Source organism: Manis javanica, chromosome 12 (genome assembly GCF_040802235.1).
Source record: "Manis javanica isolate MJ-LG chromosome 12, MJ_LKY, whole genome shotgun sequence".
In the NCBI taxonomy this organism is placed as follows: Eukaryota; Metazoa; Chordata; class Mammalia; order Pholidota; family Manidae; genus Manis; species Manis javanica.
The window spans coordinates 39,056,943-39,080,859 of record NC_133167.1 but is presented as its reverse complement, the minus strand read 5'-3'; the positions used below and the strand labels follow the sequence as shown (position 1 = coordinate 39,080,859).

The window sequence follows — 23,917 nt, the reverse complement described above, 5'->3', positions numbered from 1 at the left end:
AACATTTCTCTGTGTGGGGACTTAAATTTAAACAACCTCAATTTAAAGATGTAATGTTTGATAGGAATAGTCTTAATACGCACCCCAAATCCTATGTTCTTAAAAAATATATTTGCAGATCTCATTTTCATGTTCTCCCCATTGCATACAGAAATGTCTTATCGAAATACAAATTAACATTGTTCTGGCCTTTATAGAAAGTACAACAATCATTCTTTTTCATGGCTTGTTTTTGAATTATTTGTTCACTCATTATATGCTATATGCAATGCACAGGGAGAATGTATTTGGAGATCCCCCCTCCACCCCCCATTTTGCCACCCATATGGCCCTCATACAGGCCACATTTCATAGGGTAAATTCTTATTTAGTTTGTTTAAGGAAAAAGTTCTGTCTTTGAAGATAAGTTTTTTTTTTACTTTCTTTTGTCAGAAAATGGAAAGTATGCAGCAATGTGTTTTCTTTTCTGCCTGAACTGCCAGAAAACTTAGAGCCAAATTTCAGTTATAACTTTATCTTGGAAGCTTGGCAGCAACTCTCTTTCTGCTTGCTTTAGTTGATTTTTGTTCTGTTTTTATCCCTAATTGACCCATTCTACATTTTTTAAATTGGAAGCTACTGTAAACATTCTTGGGGGAAGAAATGGCCATTTGTTTTCAAGTGCATTTGATTTGACATATAGTAAGTGCTTGAATTATCCTGGCTCTAATGAGGAAAGAATGTGATGGGAATAATTGGTTCTCAAAATCTTTGAGATGGGAAAGTATTCAAAGAGCAGAGCAAAACAATGGAATAGATCAAGGGGTTTTGGGAAATGGTGCTTGAAAATGTTTTCATGTAGTTATTATTTATCAGCATATGGCACGCTAGGCATGAGGCTTTTGAAATGGCCTGTTGATGGGATTGTAACTGTGTCCAAAAAATTCAGATTTGGCGTCCTGTTCATTGTGAGTCTGTGTTACCTCATAGCAAGAGTGACAGTGTGTTGTCTGTTGTCTGTGTGGTGCTTTTCATCAGCCCAATTTTTCTTTCTCTTGCCATTTGTCATAAATTGCAATGTGCTGAGAGCAACAAAAAAATATCTTTCCATTCCCTACTGAGGTAGCCTTCAATGACTGTCTGGTGCTGGCTGGGACCTACCACACAGGTCTTTCCAACCCGAAGGACTTTGTTGGAATACCTGCTCCATTCACCTCCAGAGCAAAGGTCCTGTGTGTTCAGGAGCAAATATCCCTTCCTCCTAGTCTCCAGCAATAGACCCATGATGTCTGCTAATAAACTCTATGATCAAATGGAGAGTTTTGAAATAATCAATGTGCTCAGGAGAAAGGTGCCTATTAATTTCAAAAAATAATTTGCATAGAAATAGAAATAAAGAAATCTCATGGTTAAAGAATAGAACTCTGCTTTTTCATATGGTCTTATAAGTTATCCTTTCCAACTGCAGCCAATTTCAAAATTTTGCCTTTTGAAAAGATCAGCTCACACTCTGTTTATTTTAACAGGGAAATATCTATGTAGAGAGTGACAGAGGTAGGACGTCTGGCTCTGAAGACTAGTCTGCTTTATGTGTTTACTGAACATGGATGTATAAATTTACTTACAACAATGAGCACACTTAATGAGGTAGCTTAAACATAAAATTAAATAATCTTTTAAAACACTGCATTTATTTGAGGTTGGAGGCAAGTAATTACCCTTGCTCTGAAAGTGAATTCATCTTTGGCAAAGTGCAAACGGCAGTTTGTAGATAATGATACTGTTTGATGACTAGGCTAACATTATGTCCTTCTGAAGACCACATTTTCTAAAATTGCATCTAAATATGCACATGGAAGTTTCTAGCTATGAGTCGCTCATCTAAGCTGGAAAAAGCAGGGAAAAATTGAATTTTTGGTGAAAACAAACATCAATACCAATTTTGATGTGAATATCTAAGGTTTTATAATACCAACCACTGAATTTTTAAAACACTGATGCTCATATATGAAGGATGAGCATTGTGGGCAGATCTGGAAGGATTCTTCTGTTCATTCAGAGATTCTTTAAAAGGTTGTTATTATACACACAGGTTATGTTTACTAACCAGTCACAATGGATTCCCAAGTAGACTGGGGGAAGTGCTGGATTATATGCAATGAAGTATATATTATTAGCCCCAAATTACAGCACGTCAGAGAGGGAAAACACAGGCAGAATTTAGGGAAGCATGATAATGGCCTCAGCTCCTCCTCCTAAACCCTGTTCATGCTTTACTGCTGTTTAGACTGGGAGGCGCGCATTGACAGCCACGGCAGAATCTTCTATGTGGATCATGTGAATAGAACCACGACTTGGCAGCGGCCAACAGCGCCCCCCGCCCCACAGGTGCTGCAGAGGTCAAACTCCATACAGCAAATGGAGCAGCTGAACCGGCGGTGAGGAGGGGCATTTTTGCTCGCAGGGTTCTGTTTTGTGATCAGGCTATTTTTACACGGCACAAAGTAGAAAACAGAGTTGTCTACTGTCCTGTCATTAAGGTCTAGCTGGTACCTCTTTTAATTCATAGACTTCATTGAACTTGGTTAAAAAAATAATAACCATACACATACACAGCTTGTTTAGAAACAGGAGAGGAAAGAAGTGATGACCCTTCTAGTCCACCCAAGGAATTGATTTTTAGTGAAAAAGTTTCTAACTTGAAGCCAAATATCGTTAAAAATATCTACCATCTTCATATATAATGCATCTTTATTATAAATCTAAGCTTTTTAACTCTGTTCTTTTTCAAGAACTAATTGCAATGGAACAAGAAGTTGTTCTTCTCTTTTAACAATATAAGGACTTAATTTCCTTCGACTGAAGCCCACAAATTTTATTAATTTGTTAGCAAAATGTTTCACAAACAATGGACAGAAGAAATTCAATGCAATGTACTTTCCTTAAACAACAGCTGGCCTAGAAGGTCAGGGAATAGGAGTATGGGGAGGAAACAGCTGAGGCTGAGGAGACAGTGAAAACTCCTGGGCTCTGGGGGAGCAGTCAAGTCCTTCATTTTGGAGGCACTGTGATGTGACTCCAGGCTCCTGATTGCAGGTATCAGAGTATCCGCAGAACCATGACTAATGAGAGGCCTGAGGAAAATGCCAATGCTCTCGATGGGGCAGGGGAGGAGGCTGACTTTCACCAAGCCAGTTCAGGTAAGAGCCTTTGGGTTGGTTTGTTTTGAAATCCCACAGACGTAGAAAACAAATAAGGATTTCTAAGAAATGAGGCTTTTCTTTCAGTGCACCTTTGATCTTTAGTAAGATCTGGTAATCCTCAAAAAGTAGAGTTCACCAGAGACCTCTTCTAATCCTCGACTTTTTATTAGTACTAAGAAAAGGATCCCCAAAACAAATAGAATATAAATTACTCTAATCTCTGGATCTATGAGACAGTGCATAAAGATTGAATCTGACCACTTAAAACATCTAAGGATGCATTAAAATGTTAACAGTGACTGGGAATATTATTCAATTCCATTTTTGTGTAATTAAGACCAGTCAGGTTTTATGTACAAATGTGCATCAAAGAAAAAAAGTGTTTGAGTGATTAAAATAGTAGTGAATGATATAGGTATTCTTTGGTTCTTTTAAAATATAGATGGAAGCGGATAGATACATTTGCCCCACATGGAAAGAATTCCCTGAAAGCCCCTATGGTCTTCCCCCTCTAGATTTCCGACGGGAGAACGTCCTGCCCCACTCTACCTCCAGATCCAGGCTCACGCTGCTGTTACAGTCTCCCCCTGTGAAGTTCCTCATCAGCCCAGAGTTCTTCACCGTGCTGCATTCTAACCCTGTGAGTATCAGATCTGGAGGTATGTGATGGAAAAAGCAACAGGCCAGAGGAAATCATTTCTATTTATGCAATAATAGTAAGAATGATAATAGCTAATATTCACTGAGCACTAAGTGTTCTCACCTCTGTGTTAAGCACAAGACATGTTTTAGCCCATTTAGCCCAATCATCTGAGTTAGATAAAAACACCCATTTTTCTAGGTGGAGAAACTGAGATACAGAGAGGTTAAATGCCATTACTAAGGTTATATAACCAGTAAGTGGTATTGTTGGGGTTTAAGTCCTAGAGAAACTGACTCCAGAGTCTTTGATCTTAATAACCAACTAATTTTGCCAGCACAAATAAAACTAAATGTCTTAGTGCTGACAGTAGCCAATCATCAGATTGGGCTTTGAGATTGTGGTACAGGTTCTCTGAAAGAAGGAGAAAATATGAACTTTATATATTGCTGTAATCTAAAAAGTAAATCAATAAGTAGAGGGATATTTTACAGATAAATGAAGCTTGTATGGAAGATAAGGGATTTTTTGAAGGGTGCCTTAGTAATGTGTTTAAGATGAATTAGTTGAAATTTCCCTCCTTTACTAATGTATTCATATTCTTTAGAAGTCTTACTGCTGTGATTTCACAACAGACCTAAAAATGTTAGTGTCAGCTAAAAGAATAAATCTTTTGTTAACCAGAGGATTATAAGAAACTTTAGGCTTTAAATCATTGATCTAAATAAAGAGAAATCACTTGTACTCTCTCCTTATCTATTTTTTTTCATTCCTTCAGCCCTGACTTTTAACCATAATTCTACCCCCTTTCCTGATCTTGGTTCCTTAACCAAGAAACTTCTCACACACTTACCTCCCCCTTATTAAATTCTCTTGACAATCAGTTTCTCTAGCGGTACTCATGTGCCCCTTTCCTGCATTTATTTTGGAATTACAGTCTGGAATGGAAAGTTTTTATATTGCTCAGGGAGTGTTAACCTCCTGAAACCACTAGAGTATATGAAATCCACAGGTGACAGTGAAAAATGTGGCACACTTGTGTTCTGGTTATGCAACATATTTGTCTAAAATATTTCTAGAAAAAAAAGAGAAGGTTTGCAAATACTATATAAATATAGGCAAAACTTTTATGTTTGTGTGAAGAATAAATTTTAGAGGGTGATAGGAAAAGTTGGCTAGAAGGCATTTCTTTGTGATGGGAGTCTTAAGTTGTATCACAGAGTAAATAACGGATATTGGTTGATAAAAATGGGGTAGGAGGGCCTTCTTGGCAGTGGATATGAATGAGCATAGAAGTGAAAAATGGGTTATATATACATGCTGATTTTTCATTCATCTAGTAACTATTGTTGAAAATATGATTTATGCTAATAATGATGGTAGGTGCCACAGACAGAGTGGGGACTAAGATAAAGTTCTTACCTACAGTAGACAGAGAGTAAGGGTAGTTTTAGAAAGATGGTTATAGAACACCCCTCTGAAGAAATAATTTTTGAGTTGAAAGCTGAAAGACAAGAAATCGTCAACCATGGGAAAAACCAGGGGAAGTTCATTGGAAGCAATTGGAACAGCAAGTGCAGGGACTTCGGGGCTCTGAAAAGTGAGCAGAGGAACTTCTATGTGGTTTTAGAAAGAGCGTATTGCATGCAATTGAGTTGGAAAGTCAGCAGGACTGAGATCATCCATCTGGCTGTAGGACATGGCCAGGGGTTTGGATTTTATTCTGAGATGGGTGGGATGCCATCATACACTTCGAGTGCCGTGCTCTGATTTGCAAACTGTAGAAAGTCAAGAGTAAAAGCCGAGTGATGAGAATGACAGTTCTTCATGGTTGATAAAACCACTTAGTGGAAGGTCAATGCTGATTGAAATCATGAGGTTGGCATGAAGCTGGAGGGAAGTGCATGGATTCAAGAGACACTTTGAAGGTAGAATCAGTAGGACTTGCTGAAAAATTGATTGTTAGGGGTCAGTAAAAAGGGAATAAATAAGAAATACTTTAGGGATTTGGTTTGGCCAAGGAGTTAATCTTGTTGGATCCATTGTGCTAATGTGAGAGTAAACAGTGCTAAATTTGAAAAGGGATGAGAGAGAAATAAAGTAAGAACTTTGTTCCTGTGCGGTGTTTGGTTGTAACACAGTGGGCAAATATTGGACTTGTATTACTTCATTTGGGGTGTGCCATCCTATTAGCAATGTAACAGCACAATTTGAATTTAGTATGTATAATTAACATTTCATTTTCTCCATTAATTTCTTAAATCTAGATCTTGCTTCTAGTAAAAAAGCAGCACACTTTTTCTGTAAAGGTCCAGAGAATAAATATTTTCAACTTTTGGGCCAAGAACAACATGTAAAGAATGAACATGGCTGTTTTTCAATAAAACTGTTTGCCAACCCAGCCAGCCAGCGCATGGGTCCATAATTTGCCCACTCACTCCTAGTTTAGACAGCCCACAACATCATAGCAAGACCTGATTTCTGTAATGTTATTAGTTTCACCATGGCCAATTTCAAGCTGCCAAGAGGACCTTCCTAAATACCAAGTTCTAACTTCTCTATGTGGGCTGCCTTCTTTAGTATAAGTACCTTATCACTACAGTGTTTCAGGTAGAGGCTGAATTAATAGTTATTGGGTCATGATATAAGGCTGAGACTTTTAAACTTGGTAGACATCTAACAATAAATGCATATTCTTGGTTCCTACAAAGTAGAGACACTGGTTCACTATGTATGGAATGGGTCCCAGACATCTGGATCTTTTTTTCTTTTTGGTTCCTTAATTGACTTTGATATAATTGGTCTGTGACTTGTAATATGGAAATTCCCAGTATAAAGAGATATTGCATTAAATAACCTTGCTGCCTTTGCCACAGTATTAATAACTCATCTGGACTCGTGACAACTAAATTGTTTAATGCTGTGAAAATACTCAGCAGCTTGCATGTTTTTGCTTATTTTGTTTTCATGTTTTCGTTGTTTTTCCCTTTCCTTATACATGGCTTAAAACTTCTTTTGCTGGGAAGCCTATCTTGATTTTAAGGTATTCTCTCAAAAGCATTTTAATTTTTTTTTTCCTCCTACCTGAACTGCCTTATCTACTGGCTGAAAACATAATCCATGCTGTGCATCTATACATTTCTATAATATTTCAATTCTATTGAGTTTAGGAAGGCTTATTCTTCTGACCTATATATGGAAGAAATTAAAGCAGCTGAATTTTTCTTACTGATGGTCCCAAGGTATGGAAATAAATCAGGAAGATTTTTTGTAAAAGGGAATTATTTGATGGAATCTCTTGTGTTTCCTAGATTAGCAGAAAACGTTGCAAAATACACTTTCAGTTGGTTTCCTTAAGATTTACTATCTACTTTTTTTTGTACAATTGCTTGTTATATATAACTCTTTCAGTAGGTGCCATGTGTGTTTATATTATTGAAAATGTTCAACATACAGAAGTACTGTGAAAGCTTTCCTAATTATTTTTATGATTTGAAGGTATCAGTTTATATTGAAAGATAGCCATGAACAATACATTGTGTGTAGAAGTAACTGCCTTATCATCTTTATTGAAAAGAACAAAATATATGGTTGTCATAACTCTAAAGGAAAACTTGAGAAACAAAATATTGCTTGTTCTTTTTTAAATTTCCTTTATGGTTGCTTTAAGGTACATACTACTGCCCTCTGCTGGTTTTGATCAGATTTCTTCCAAAATTGTGAAATGTTTCTCCTAAGTCAAGATTTATAGTGTCATGTCTTCAATAGTTCGTTTGTAGCCTTTGTCTAAATAATGTCATGCGTAAAAATATTTCATTATATGCCACTTAAAAAGGTTTATAACATACATGCCAAATTATTACTCTGGCTTTTAATAAGCTCTAGAAATATATTAATTCTATCATCTAAACTCCTTAGTACTTAATGAAGAAAAATATTATTCCAAAATATATATATTCTTACAAGTCATGAATTCCTGCTACTACAAAATCAAAGAATTGATAGTTTACAGTTAATTTTGCTAATAAGTTAAATTTCCTTCCATTTTGCTCTTTATCTAGATGAGAACAATGTAAAATCTTTTATGATTGAAAATATTGTAAAGACAATTGTATATAAAAGAACTGTTTCCATATCCCAGCATATGTCTAATGGAAACAATGTTACTTGATTTTGTTTATAATAAATTTTGTTAACAAATAATGTATACAGATATTCATATCTTGCTCCCTTGTATGAGAGATATGCTGTAGCTACAGATATATGATATTTTCCAAGTGTGAATTCAGAATACATATTCTTGATGAAGGGTTACTGAAATATGAAAGATAGATTTTATTTAGCACTAATGTACTTGATACCTATGTTATTGAAAATAATAGAATTGGATGAAATCAAGATTAGATCAGGTAATCCTGGACATATGGCCACCGTAACAAAAAAAGCTGCCAAAAAAAGAAAAAAGGATTGTTATTATTTGCATTGTGGATGATTGATAAGAAATAAGTGTTTACGTATAATTTTCTTATTCTGCTGTCAAATGGCAATAGCATTCCCCTCAACATCCTCTTGATAATTTTCACTTCTGACACCTCAACACTTAACCAAACAAAACACATCAAGCTCCAAGGAGTGTTATTTTAACAAAATTCAGCTGAACAAATTCAGTTGATCATTCAGTTGGTCATTCATTCACTCATCTAGTGTTTATTTCTTGCTCAGAACAAGAAAGAGGAACAACCGAGAGGAATGATTGTAAAAGGCATTTTGGAAAAGAGAAGGAATAAATCAAAGGGACTTTTTAAAATCACATCAGGAAAATAAAACTTTGTGCCCTTTAGAGATCATTTAAGGGGGATCTGTCTACCTCTAGCAGTGGCCAACTCTCCTTACTGCCTGTGAGTCCACACGCAGCCACTGCCCAGGCGAGCTCATGGTGTACATTCTCATGAGATTATGTATGTTATAAAATAGGCCCTATTTATCCTTTCCTAGTCTACTTTTGTTTGAGGTAGCAAGTCATATCCCTCTACTGCATCTTTTTTCTGGAAGACCGAAACAAAACAAAATACCATTCCAAGCACAGAAAAGGATGCTCACTTAGAATCACTAACTCCCAGAGGGAGAATAAAATTACTCTTTTTCTTAACCCACAGCTCTGTCAATGTCAACTTTCATGAAGACTAAACTCTTTTAATCTAATCCCACCTATTCAGTGTTTCTCAACTCTCTGGACCACTTATTCTTAGCTCTGCTGATTCTATCAGTGTGTTTCAGTATTTTCACTGCCCCTGTGGCCTTTGTTTTCCAAACTCTACTTTCTGCTTCCAGTGAACCTCTTCCTCCCACATCCCTCTTTAATTTGCCTTCTCCATCCTTTTGTGTGATCAGGCCATACTCATCTCTGTCCTCAGGGTTTAGCACATAATGAAAGGTTTTGCAGTTAATAGGAAGTAAGATGCTGGCCCAAGATCTTCAAAGGCCTCTCTTATAAGCGTGGTAGTAATAATCCCTTATATATTCTTTTACAAAGCTACTTCTCTATGTTCTTCCAGTGATTTTTACCTCTTCAAAGCACTTTCATATCATTTGTTCCATTGAATCTGAATCTTACCTTCCTATGAAGAAAGCAGGGCAGTTATTATTCCATCTTAAATGTGTAAATTGAGGCAAACAGAGATTCAGTGACTTTCTTTGTCTCTGTGAATGATGGGGTTGTGACTAGAATCTTTTGTGAGTAGAAACTGGAGCATAAGTATCCTTTCTGAACTGTGTGTGTGTGTGTGTGTATGTGCATGTATTCAGAAATAGTAAGTATAATGTATATTGAACAAATATATATAAAGTATATATTAAAAACAAACATCTATACATATATATGAGTACATACAAATACATTTATAAACACATATGTAAATAAATATGTGTACATAGTTTCTTTATTAAACGGTAGCAATCTAGAGAGATGTTCCTGCTGCTCTAAGGTTTTATACAGATCCTAACAGTCATGTTGTGCATGTTATTCAGACCTGAAGAGCTATGGTTCTAAGGTTGTTTGCTAGTTACTAATGAGAGAAATCTTTCTTGCACTTAATTTACTGTGGTAGATGCTTTTGCACAGATCAGTTGAACTTCACACTATATTACAGGTCTCCTTGAGTGGAGAGGAGGAAGATGAAAGGACATAATTAATTGTAGGAGCCTTAAGACTCCTGAGCTTAAAGAGCTGTCCAATCCCAGGAAATGACTTCAAGCCTGCGGCTGGGATGGGTTCCTTTACCTAATTACCACTACTTCTCACCCTCATGAAGTTCTGCATTAATGTGAGATGCATTTCTGGTGCTCTAGAAAAAGAATCAGAATATGACTTACTTGCTTATTTATGGAGAGAGGGAGGAGCGAGGGCGACCAAGAAATAAACCCATTTAGAACAACAGTTAATGTAATGACTTACCTGACAGAATTATCCCACAATAATTTGTTCCCAAAGAGACTTAGCAAGTATGACTTAAAGCACATGACCGTCAGCACCACACAAGCTGGAGTGGCCTCAGGCCTCAAAGCCTGCAGTGGTTTATGTGAAAACAGAGCAGCAGCATGGAGCCAAAAGCAGAAAACAGATGCCTTGCTGACTACGTAAAACTCCAAGGCCAGGTCAGCCACAGGCTAAACTATTAGTTAGCTAACGTTTGTCTCTGACAACTTTCAGCTTTTATTAGTCTCCTTCTCTGCTTTCATGGTATCAGTTTCTTATTCCCTCATGCCCTCTAAATTGCCCAGAGCCACTGCATAGGCCTGCCCGCGTTGGCAGCACTCTGTGCTCTGAACCCCACAGTTTCTCTCAGCCATTGAAACCTCCTCTAATTAGACTGTCAGGGTGAAATACAACCTCCAAATATTCTATTCTCAGGCGGACTTAGGAAGCAGTACTCTAGTATTTGAGAACATTCAGTGTAGTCTCCTTTTGTCCTCCTTCTTCCTTCCTTTTGTTGTAATAGGGAAAACTATTTTAATGCAAAGTAAAATATCTATAATGATAGTGAATCAATCTCAGTAACTGAATAAACTATATAACTATATTATCTTGTATAGTTCATTATATGTCAGGGACGGCAAACCACACATCTCAATGGCTTAAGCTGACAAAGGTTTGTTTTTTGTTCCAAATTGGGCTGTCAGTGTTCTCTGGTCCCTGTCATCACTCAGAGACCCAGGAGCCCTACCAGGGAGCAGCCACCACTCCAGCATGGCCAATTGCTGTCTTACTTGCAAAAGGGAAGAAAGCTGTAGTGGGACTCACATCAGCAATAAATGCTTTGGCACTGACATGACACAGCTTGAGGAACCCTGGAAAGCAGAAACAGTGTTCACTGTCCTCTTGCCCACTCCTCTTTTATCCTCGCTAACTACCACACTGCTAGGCATAGCAAAGGACAGTAAACATTCATTAAAATGAAATGATTTCCAGAGATTCTAGTTTCTCTTAGATTTGTCTTGTTTTATCTTAGACTGAAATAAATAATAGACCCAGTGAAATAAAGCCTGAAGTCTAGTGTCCCCTGGGATACTACAGGTGAGAGGAACCCAAAGCCCTCTGAGTCTGTCTGAGAAGAGTAGAATTCCATATTAGATCATTCGTGGTCTGGTCAGTTTCATGAATATCATATTCTTTCTGATGATACAAGGAGATAGCTCCATGCGGTTATTCCTCCTTCTCTACTGCTTGGCACTTGGCATTGTGCAGTAAATATTTGCTGACTGACTCATTTGTGGGTAGTCTGTGGCTTATGGTCAATTTTTGGAATCATCTTTAAGCATTACAGAGGTGAAGACTACAGTGTTTTGACAAAGCAACCACTTTTTTGTGTGGTAGTATAGTGGAGTACAGTCCGGGCAGTTCTGCCCGACATTCTGGTCACTTAGTTATGCTTCTCAGAAGGTGTGAGATGAAAAACTTCAATCTAATATAGTCTCAGTTGAATATGACTCTATCTCAGTGAAAGCAACTCAGCCCATTGCATGTGCTTTTAAGATTTAAATTTATGGCCAAGCAATTGTGCATACCACTTGGCTCCTAAGTGGATGCCAGCTGTTCCATATGGCTCTCATCAGAGGCAATGGTCTATTCCAGCGCTGGGGGAAATGCTGGCTGCTGGGTCTCACCGTCAGGTGGGACATTTGTCTCTGGCATGATGTGGTTTTTGCCTAAACCAGTGTTAGGAACTAACATCCCCTGTAGAATGAGATGCCACAGCATTCTTGGGTAGAAAGCTAGACTTCATCAGTGAAGGCTGTCTTGCTTTCCGCAGTCTTTCTATTTTGTTCTGATCCAAGTATGTTCCTCTGTCTGCCATTTCTATGAGTGGGCCTAGAGTTATGCTGAAGCCTGTATACCTACCAGAAGACTGCGTATGCCCATGTGTAGTATATATGTTGCTTTTGCACACCAGCAGCAGGTTAACATTGGTTCTCCGTCCTTTTCTCCAGAGTGCCTACCGCATGTTTACAAACAACACGTGTTTGAAGCACATGATCACCAAAGTCCGGCGGGACACCCACCACTTTGAACGCTACCAGCATAACCGGGACCTCGTGGGATTCCTCAACATGTTTGCAAACAAACAGCTGGAGCTGCCGCGGGGCTGGGAAATGAAACATGATCATCAGGGCAAGGTAACGCGAGGGGCTTGGTATGGAGAAGGGGCTGGATGACTGTGGGCAACTATGGCTTTGGCACTTGGCTCTACCCTTCTGGTGAGGGTTGAAAGCCCTTAGTTAGGTGAAACATTCTATCTCTGGCTTCTCCAGATTACTACAAACAGTGGCCACATGTCCTGAGGTGGTGTATGGATTGGATGGGTGTAGGGGCACATGTTTGGCTGAACACTCACTGTCGCCTGAATATTCTTCTACCTGTAATCTCTCACCATCTTCTGCTAATTAAAGAAAAGGTTTCTTAGGCAATGGAACTTCCTTCTCCCTAGTTATGCAGCTTGTGTTATAGACAGTTGATTAAAAAGCTGTGGTATTATTGAGAGAAGGTGGCTGGGAGGTCACCAAGCAGTGGCACAGGTCACTGTCTTTGTGTCGCTCTGGGTTTGGGCCTCAGTCCTGTTGGTTCAGAACCCTGATTGTGTTAGCACATTAAACAAGACTCACAGATTGATTATTTTATGATGAGAAATATTTAATTGTGTCACACAGGCCAGAGTAACCACATCTGTATTTCCTTCACAGACAGATGAACCAGAAAGCCAGATAGAATCAGATGTTGTTACATAAGTATGATATCAGAATGAGAAAGTTAGTCACTTTTATGAGGTGTTCCTCAGCTAAGACTTTATATACTTATCTCTTGTTAAGTACCTACTATGAGCCATGAGCTGTTTAAGTTTTTAATATGTTTAAGTTCCTTAGAGCAACTCCATAAGGGCAGTCCTAGTATTATTATTTCCATTTATAGATAAGGAGCCTCAGGTCCAAAATAGTTCAGTGACTTGCCCAGTGTCACAGGGATGGCAGTTACGGAGCTGTGGTCTCATCTAGGCAGTCTGATTCAAGGGTACGTGCTCTTAACCATGACATTATGTTCTCCAAGTATCGAGTAAGCAACCTCAGTTGCCCTATGCCTACCAAGACTTTAAATAGGTGACTTGAAGGGTGGAGAGGATTCAAATGACATGATATTTAACTATGCTAGGCTCATTCATTCAATAAATGTTTATAAGGTACCTGTAAACAACAGGTAAGCCAGCTACTTCATGGAACTACTATTCCCATGGAAAGACAAATAAATAAATACATAGCATGCCAAGTGCTGGCTAATTCTATGATTTAAAAGAAAGCAGAGGACAAGGTATAAAGAAAGACAAGAGTGGAGTGTTATCTTATACAGGATGTCCAGAGGAAGCTTCACAGATAAGGCTGTCTGTGAACAGAGACCTGAACAAAGTAAGGAGTGAAACCAGATCAGAGGAAGAGCATTCAGGTCAAATGAAATGTGTAAAGTCCTCTGTAAATGTCATTCTTCCCCCAAAGTAACCTCAAGCAGTAATAACATGATCTCATCTTATTCATCTTGAACTCAGCTGTCAGCAGTCTTCTCTGAGAACCTATAAGCAAAGGGTCAAAATAGATTTTACAAAGAGCATGTATTTTAATGCCTGGGAGAAGTCTTCAGACTCTCATTGAAACTCTTAGCTTGGTATCTGTAAATCTTTTAAATAAACCTCTAATTCCCAGCCCAGAGAAGATTAGAAGTTGCAAGCATGAAGTTCAGAATAGATGAAAGAGAATGGATTTGTGATTCTGTCCCTGGACTACAGGTAAAATGACATTGTCTCAGAGTCAGGTGGGCATGGCAGCGAGGCCTTCCAGGACACTAGGAAGCTGGAAACAGAGTCACCTGGCACTTCCTATACTTTCCTCTCACAGAGAAGGATGTGTCACTGCTGGTGCCAAGTTTGGTTCAACAGCCTGAGAGCCCAACATGTGTAAATGATCTACTGAGTGGAAGGGCATAGATGGTTCAAATAGTGTTAGAAAATCCTGATGGTATTATATCTGGGTATAAAAGAGCAGGACCATACCACGAATTCAGCTCTATTCTCAACTCCGACAGATTTTATAAGGTGTCTTTAGGAGCTGTGCTCATTGGAGAATAATGGGTCCAGGAAAACCCAAGTTGAGACTATGTTGGGTGTATTTCTGTTCTGTGTAGACATTAACTTTCTTGGTCATTTATATCCTTAACTAAAAGAAACTGGGAATTTATCATGTACATGTGGAGGGAAGGTTCCTTCCTGCCAGTCATAGCTTGCCAGATACACTTTAGAAGAGAACTTCCAATTAATAACTTCTGGACCTTGAGAAAAATTTAAGTTACATTTGGGATACTATTTTAGAAGAGTTACAATGTAGTCTTAAGAAAAAGTTCTGTCTCATAGCTTTTATAAAAGTTTCCATAGTTAAATAGACTTAAATATTATCTTAGCTAGATGGGTAACACAACATTCCATCTTATTCCTGAGGATTTTGGACTCATTTGGGGGCTTCAACCTAAAGTTGTAGGCATTGTAAAGAGTCCTGTATGTGGGCTAGTAGATAGCTGACTTTGAAATCTGTTGGTGGCTTTGCACTTGAGTACCATTTGGCATGAAAAACATAGAAGGACCTGTAGCCTTGTGGACAAAATGGATTATCAGACAGCCTGAAAGCTTATCACTTTAGCCTGATCTCTCTGCTTCATACATTTCGACTTCAATAAGACTTTTAGTTCAGTTGGATACCTGAACTAAAGCAGGTTTATCTCCCTGTGATTCTTCCCTTCTTTCCTTTAAAATGACTGGCTTCCAATGAACTAAAATAAAGGAACATTTGGGAGAGTTTCATGCTATGTCTACACATGTGTGTGTTGCTTTTGTCTTTACTTTAGAAGTCATAGTTCCCATCCTCTAGACAGTTAATAGGTTTTCTTCCACCTCTGAAATTTTAGCCCTCCCCCTTTTTTAATGAATTGCTTTGCTTTCAGAACATGGAAAGGGAGTAAATGTTTCTTTCACTTAGTATAACATCAAAAGCTATTAAATACAGAGAAGTTATTTTCCCACAGTGATGACTCGTTTCTATAACTGACATGGAGTAGAATGTCTAAATCCTCATCTACATGAAAGGAAATGATTCTCAAGAGGAATGTTCTCAAATTTAGCTCCTCAGACTTATGAAATTTGGCTCCATCTTCTCTTCTTAAGTACAACTTCCTTTCATGTTTTTGTCTGTTTAGTCTTTCAACACACTTCTGTGTCATTAATGCCTACTATATGCGTTCCACTGAATGCAGTGACAAAGGTGAATGGGTACTTTGAGCAATTCTAATGAAGGCAGTGGAAGGTCCTGTGGGTGGCTGATGAGGACCCTACCACTGTGGGACTTTCAGACACATCACCAAAGGGCAGCTTATTTGCATGAGTTGCTTTAGCCTTCCAGGCTCAAGTGATCAGTCCTTTCTTGAATCCCCACATAATTTCACTTGTATTGTTACATGACATCAATTCCCATATGTCTCATCATATAGCTGTTAACATGTTTTATCTTCCCAAGAAGATATCCCTTCCTTAAAAGTCCTTTGATTTATTTTGTAATTACCCCTTCTTCTACTCCAGTATAGTTCTCAGAGAAAGTTCTCACAGCAAGTTTGATAAATGAATAAAGCTTTATTCATTTATCTCATTTCGGACAAAGAGGCTGCCAGGGTCCTTCCCCACTCCCTCCTCTTCCGATGCTCACACCAGAAATAGCTCCTAGATTTGTACTTCCTTAATGCATATGTTGTCTTGAATTTTTCGTATTTCTGTTTGAAAAGGTAGTTTTTCACCTGTGCTGTACTTGAGCTGTCTTCAGTTTTGGAGGAGACTTTTTATTCCTCAATTACATAAGGCCAAAGGTTTAAATTGGGTGAGATTTCAAAGAATTTTGTATCTGACATGCTCTTTTTGGGAGTTCTAGGGCAAATGGTGTTCTTGACTCACATAGAAGGAGAGAGAGAGACGTAAAAAGATTAATTATTGATTAAGGAATCAGAACAGAATATCAGGCCTTGCTAGGTGAGATGGTAGTTGTGGCGGTGGCGGCAGTGACAGTGAGGGTGCCTGAGTGCATTAAACTTGGGCTGTGCACCAGGCCTCAGACTAGGGACTTCAGCATGGATTATCTTCTTGTGCTTCATGGCAGTTTATGAGGTGGGTGTTTTTATTGTTATCCACATTTTACTGAAATTTAGAGATGGTGAAGAGTGTGTGCATTAGCAAGTGAGGAATCCAGGATTCAGACTCCAGTAGTGTAGCTCTTAACCATCGTACTCTACTTGGAGGGATTGTCTATAGTCGTGAGAGGCACTTGATCCCCGGAGAAAGAGTTCTAGGCCAGATGGTGGGATTACTAGGATCCCTCAAGACTGAGCCTTATGTATAGTTCTTGAATAGATCCTGGGTGTGGCAACAGGGGGCACACTGCCAGAAACCACACGTGGATGCCTTCATGCTTGCTCACCAGAGGGGCCTGATACTGGGGGCACTGGAATAATGGAAGGGGATGCAGTTCACATGTACCAACGGTTTACTAGATGCCAGGCTCTATGCTAGGGATACTGTATGAACTCATTTAACTTTGACAGTAATCCTACAGAACAGGTTTTACTATAGATGAAGAAACCAAGGCTCAAAGAGGTCAAGTGCAATTTTCACAAATCCATGTTTTTCTGTATCCAAAGCCTGTAATGATTTTGATATACAGGATTAATCTAGACCTCACTGGCACCAGTCACCTGACTGACTTAGGAGACATCATTTAAATTTACAGGGTCTGAGTTATTTCTACAAGTGAATAGGTTGGTAATCTTCTCAGGTGCTTATTGGTCATTTGTATATCCTTTGTGGAAAAATGTATATTCAAATCTTTTGCCCATTCTGTAATTGGGTTTTTTATCTTTATATTGCTGAGCTGTAAGAGTTCTTAACATATTCTAAATACTAGTCCTTTATCAGATTTATGCTTTGCAACTATTTTCTCCTGTTTATTATCTTTCACTGTTTTGATAATATTTTCAGCACAAAATTTTTTATTTTAATGTAGCCCAATTTATTTGTATTTTTTTGTTGTTACTTGTGATTTTGGTATCCTCTTAGAAAACATTATCTAATTCTAGGTCTCAAAGGCTTACTCCATGTTTTTTTCTAAGAGCTTTATAATTTCAGCTCATACATTTAGATCTAGGATCTCTTTTGATGTAATTTTTAGTATGGGGTAAGGTAGTGTGAGATAGGGGGTTCAACTTCATTCTATGCATGTAGACAGCTAGCTGTTCCAGTGCCATTTGTTGAAAAGACTATTCTTTCCCATTGCATTAGTTACTGAGAAAATGCAAAACCATACCTCAATGAGACACCACTTCAGACCCACTTGCATGGCCAAAAAAAAACCAAGATAAAACAAAGATCTGGAAAATAATAAATGTTTGCAAGGATGTGGAGATGTTAAAGCCCTCATATATTCCTGGCGGGAAAATCAAGCAGTACAGCCACTTTGGAAGCAGTTGGCCAATTCCTTAAAAAATGTTATACAAAGAGTTGCCACATCACCCAGTGATCCCACAATTAGGTGTACACAAAAAAAATGAAAATATACTTCTATACAAAAGTTTGTACACAAATGTTTATAGTAGCATTGTTCATACTAGCCAAAGGGCAGAAACAACCCAAATATCTGTCTATCAATAAATGGGTAAATGTGGTAGATCCATATGAGGGAATATTATTTGACAGTAGAACAAATAATACTGATACACATGGATAAACCTTGAAAATATTCACTCAGTGGAAAAAACTAGTCACAAAAAATTATATATTATATGATTCTGTTAATTGAAATGTCCAGAATAGGCAAATCTATAGAGATAGAAAGTAGACTGGTGGTTTTCTTGGGTTGGAGGTGGGATGGGGAGTAAATGCTAATGGAGTTGGGGGTTCTTTTCAGGGGACGAAATGTCCTGAGAGTAGGTTATGGTGGTAGCTGCACAACCCTGTGTTTATACTAAAAACCAGTGAATTGTTTTTTAAATGGGTTACTTGTATAGTGTCTGAATTAGGTTTCAAGAAGCCTGTTTAAAAAGTGAACAGGTTGGATTAGAGGAAGGCCAAGATTCTCTTTTTAGCTCCTAGATTCTACAGATCCTTGATTCTGTCAACTTGAAGTTAGATGATATAGTTCTAAACTGGATCTGACATCAAATATATAATGCTTTCCTTTCAACTTTTAATTACATTTGTAAAGGTCTCTTGTTCAGAATTCCCCAGTATGTTTTAATCAGTATTTTTGTTCTATTACTTCACTTCCTTAATTATTTTGATTCTGTAATGGTAGGACTGGCAATTAAGCCAAGTTTTATTTTATGCAGCATCGTCCTTATGAGACTGATAAAAATTTCTTGAATTCAAAGCCTAGGATTTTCACCTAACATAGAGGACACATTTTGACTTGCTTCACTTTGAAATGAAACATATAAGCAAAGAAAACCTGTTTAAGAAGAAAATGTCTGTTTGCTTCTTATTGTAATAATTCTTAAATTTTTGTATACTCTCAGGAGTGTGAAAATCAAGGGTAATTTGGGTTCTGGAGTACAGTGTTGACATAAACGTTTTATATTTTTGCAAGAAATATGCTTCAGTAATATTAAAATGTGACTTGTTTAAAATGCTTCTGGTTCTTGGCTGGGTTTGATCATTAGTATGTACTCAGGGGATAATATATCGGTAGACAAATATGGGCTTTAATAAGGAAAACCAAGTGTTACTTAACCTAGGAATGTTCTTTCTCTCTCTCTATTTCTTTCTGTTCTTTTCTTTCTTTCTCTCTGTCTCTCCCTCCCTCCCTCCCTCCCCCCTCCCTCCCCCTTCCTTCCCCCCCTTCCTTCCTTCCTTCCTTCCTTCCTTCCTTCCTTCCTTCCTTCCTTCCTTCCTTCTTTCCTTCCTTCCTTCCTTCCTTCCTTCCTTCATTTGAGAAAATTATGCTGCAGTGGAGTTAGTATTTCTGGATCCATTGCTAGTTGATCTGACTTCTGTGAACCTCAGTTTTCTCTAAAGTGAGGTTTATTAACCTGTCCTGTCCAGTTCCTGGGGCTGTGGATATCATTGACATAGATAATAGTAGGATTTCAAATGGAAGGAAATCAATTAGGGTTATAATTATCACAATTTATTCAGTAATTAATATTACTTGACTTACAGTATAGAAGATAAAAGTTGTATGATTACAAACCTCTAGAGGTTTATGATTTACTTTGAGGAAAGCAAACACATGGAATACACAAACACCTATAAACTAAAATGAACCATTTTATTTTATTTTTTAGCCAGGAGTGCCGCTCACATAGTTATTACTACACAGCTCACCAAAATCTTGACTTGAATAGTTAGATCAAAGCAAGGATCTATATAGAACAATAACTAAAGAGTTTCATCAATTTAGAATTTTGTGAAAATGAAAAAGACTTGTTGTCAGTGACCAAATCCTCATCTAATGGGAAATACATTATGTCCTTTACATACTGGAGGATTGATGTCAGTGCCCCTCTTCTTCATGAACTGTGGTGGTCCAGCAAGAATGGGTTTTTCAAAGTAGGGTTCCTTTTGTTGTTTTTGCTCCTTGTTTTCCATGTTGTTTGTGATCACTGTAGGATAGTCTACCCTTAAAACTGTGTAATAACCTAGAGCAGTTTCTGTTTCTCCACTATGAGTACTCTCTTACTGTAGTCATTCTAGCAGGGACTCTGGTTTCAATCCCACATGAAGCCAATGGCCACATTTACTGGGTCGGGTTCCCCTCAGTGAGTAAATGCAGTAATATCTGAAGGTATCAAGTGAATCCCAGACATCTACTGGCAGGGTAAGTTCTACACTTTGAAAAACATGTTTGTTTGTTTTTATCAATTTGGCCACTACATTTGTTATTTTTGTGGCACATCTCTCTAATTGCTTTGGAATAACTAATACCCTGTGCAGGTACCTGGTTTTAATCACCTCAAGCTACATAGCAATCCAGGTGGAGATGGAATGAAACTCTGAATTTGTCAATAGCACATGATTTTTAGAGAATTTCTTGCTAATTTTTAAGGGGGTAGAAAAGTGTTAGATCAAAAAATAATCCACATAAATACACATAGAAGGCAAAGGTGAAGGATCTTTCTAGGGCAGTGTGCTTTTCTGAATGAAAGAACAGAGCAGAGATTTGTTTTGTGAATGTATTTATGAGCAAAATGAAGTGAAAAAATGTGTGGAATCTTGAAAAAATTACTCAAGTATGAAGACAGGCTTTGCCTTTTATTTTATTTATTTTATTTTATTATTTTATTTTATTTTAATTATTTTTTTAAGCAGAGGAGCTCCAGGTTCTAATTTGCATTTTTTAAAATTTTGGTATCATTAATCTACAATTACATGATGAACATTATGTTTACTAGGCTCCCCCCTTCACCGAGTTTCCCCCATAATTCCCATTACAGTCACTGTCCATCAGTGTAGTAAGATGCTGTGAAATCACTACTTGTCTTCTCTGTGTTGTACAGCCCTCCCCGTGCCTCCCCCCACATTATACTTGCTAATTGTAATGCCCCCTTTCATTTTCTTCCACCTTATCCCTCCCTTCCCACTCATCCTTCCCAGTCTCTTTCCCTTTGGTAACTGTTAGTCCATTCTTGGGTTCTGTGATTCTGCTGCTGTTTTGTTCCTTCAGTTTTTTCTTTGTTCTTATACTCCACATATGAGTGAAATCATTTGGTACTTGTCTTTCTCCACCTGGCTTATTTCACTGAGCATAATACCCTCTAGCTCCATCCATGGTGTTGCAAATGGTAGGATTTGTTTTCATCTTATTTTGCCTTTTATTTTTAAGCAATTGTCTTTATGACCTGCATTGAATCATTTTTTAAAACTACAGTATGTTATTTTAAAATTTCATGGCAATGACCTTCTACTTTACTTAAAATGGACTCATTTGAATAACTCCATTCTCAGTCTTTTTTAGGGAAATTCTGTTAAATATTTAACAACCAGGCCCCCCAGGGAGGTGTGGAGGAGGGCTGAGTTGAAGCATTTTCCATTTTCCATGGTGTAAATTCTCCTACCATAGCCAATTTCAGGCTGCCTGCATTGCAGTTAGCCAGTACATAGAATCCCTTAAAATTATTCAATCAGCTCTCATGAGCTGGTCCAAGCGATCCCCAGCATATCAGTGGCTTTCCTATTTCATTTCCAATACTTAAACCCCATCACTCCCAACACATAAAATACCTCTTTTTAGCTAACATTTTACATCTAGGGATATTGTATTTATCTCTATCTAATCAACCAGCTGTTTCCACAACTCTGGTCCAAGTACCATGGATCCCTGTTTTCTCTCCTAGCAACTTTAGATCTCTGATAATAGCTGTTTAACAAATTAACCTCCTTTAATTTTTCTGTGACTGATACAAATGTCATGAAATATTTGGGACCATTCCCTCCTTCAAATGAACCAAGTGGTAGAAAATGTTGGCATGACTATATTTAATTATAATAAACTATATCATTCAGCCTTTTTAATCTCTACTATTGGTAACATAGTTCTATTTGGGACATAATGTAGAGAAAATAATAACATTTTTATTCTTTATAATTGGGGAGATCCTGTGAAGGGACCCAGGAGCTGAGAAGAGATTTATGTTTTGGAAGGGAGAGAATGTGAGTAAATACCATCTTTATAAAAGCTAAAGTGGATTACAGTGAACTTTTTTGAGCATTTCTAAGACTATGTAGAGTTGAGAAGCCAGACGTTGGAGCAGATCCAATACATAGTGCTTCTAAGTTATAGATTGTTGTTCCTTCATGGTTTCCATGCTTTCTTTTTAAAACTGAAGTATAATTGACATACATTATATCAGTTTCAGGTGCACACATAATGATTCAACATTCATGAATATTGTGAAATGATCACCACAATAAACCGAGTTACCATCTGTCACCACACAAATTTACAAAATTGTCCTTTCTTGTGATGAGACTTTTTTGAGATTTTTCTTTCTTAGCAGCTTTCAGGTTTGCAATACAATATTACTGACTACAGTCCCATGCCCTGGCCCTAGCAAGGTAGAGAAAGAATGTAAAAATTGTACCCACCAGCTCTTCCCTTCCTGGGGAGGGTCCCCAACAGCCTTTTTTGCCTCTTTGGCAGACACTTTAGATTAGCAAATGAAATATCCCTCACATACAGTCTAGGTTCTTTTCAAGCTGCAGCTTCTGCACTGGGTCCTGGGGCAAATGAGTCTGTGTGTGATCCCTTTCAGAGCACAATTTACATTCCCTACAGCCCTATAGCTCTCCTGGATGTACTCCCCATTGGTTTTCAAAGCCAGGTGTTTCAGGGGCTTATCTCTCTAGAGCAGGTCCCAAGGGCTGGGGTAGCTGATGAGAAACACAAAGCCTTTGCTCCGCTTGGAGGAGTTCCACATTTGTGAGACCCCCTCCTGATGGAATGGTCACTGTGTCAAGGGTAGAGTTTTTGGCAAGATCTCATCTCTGCCTCTCCTAACCATTTCAGTGCGGCCCTTTTATCCTTTGTTGTGCAGTTGTTCAGCTAGTTCTTACATTCTTTTCAGAGGGAATTGTTCTGTACGTAGCCATAGATTTGTGATGGGACGGGGGAGGGGAGGTGATCTTCCTACACTGCCATCTTAAACTGCCTCTAGTTTCCATAACTTTTTAGAGAAAGAAAAATAGAAGATCTTATGTCCTATCTTTCTGTAGCATAGTTACAAGTGCTTTTTGTTTTATTTTGTTTACATGGTCTTTTAATATGGATTCCTGGTTTGGCAGAATGTTAACTGGAAACAATTTCAAACTTCTGTAACTTAGATTTGTTGAGCTTGAGATTGGCATTTCTTCCCAAATGCTGATGGCTTTTTCTTTTCTTAAAATAATAGAAGCTTTAAAAAAAGAAAGAATTGTGTAAATAGAGAAGTGTGTTTTGTTTGGCCTCACTAAAATACCACTTGGCTCCAACCCGTCCCTATTTCCTGCCTCTGACCATGCCCTGAAGCAGTGAAAGGGTAGAAGTTTTTAAAATGAGATATGAGTTTGTGTATTTGCATTCCTTTCAGTTTTTGACTGTGTTGTTAGTCTTAGTTGGTCCAGCACTGTGAAGCTTGAGTGAATTTCTTTAATGAAACTTAACAGTAGGGAATCTATGTTGCTCAAAATTTGCTTTGCTAGTAGCTAATCTGAAAAAGACTCATTTTTTGATACCAGTGCTTTTCTTGTGTACTTTACATCCTCACACACTGCTTAACCCAACAATATTTGTAGTACATTTTAGATATGTTCATAAATGAAGGCAGGCTATTCAAGAATGGTGACATAAAAAGTGACCCAAATACAGAAAAAAAAAACAAACAGTACCAGGCCAACTTCATTACTGGCTTGAACTAGTTAGGATATCCTGTGGGAAAGTGATCCACTTTTCTGACATAATTGATTTGTGCATTGCAAATAGGAATGGCAAGCCTAAAGTT

General features: G+C 37.9%; 1 protein-coding gene across 6 annotated transcripts in view; it reads left to right on the top strand.

Moving 5' to 3' along the window:
• HECW2 (HECT, C2 and WW domain containing E3 ubiquitin protein ligase 2) overlaps window positions 1-23,917 on the top strand; it is a 344,914-nt gene that overhangs the window by 241,344 nt on the left and 79,653 nt on the right. For all 6 annotated transcript variants that reach the window (XM_073218419.1, XM_037009109.2, XM_037009108.2 and 3 more), the window contains 4 exons: window positions 2,267-2,417; window positions 3,076-3,179; window positions 3,698-3,822; window positions 12,310-12,495. In XM_073218419.1, coding sequence (XP_073074520.1) covers window positions 2,267-2,417; window positions 3,076-3,179; window positions 3,698-3,822; window positions 12,310-12,495 — 566 coding nt within the window. The remainder of the gene's footprint in view (window positions 1-2,266; window positions 2,418-3,075; window positions 3,180-3,697; window positions 3,823-12,309; window positions 12,496-23,917) is intronic.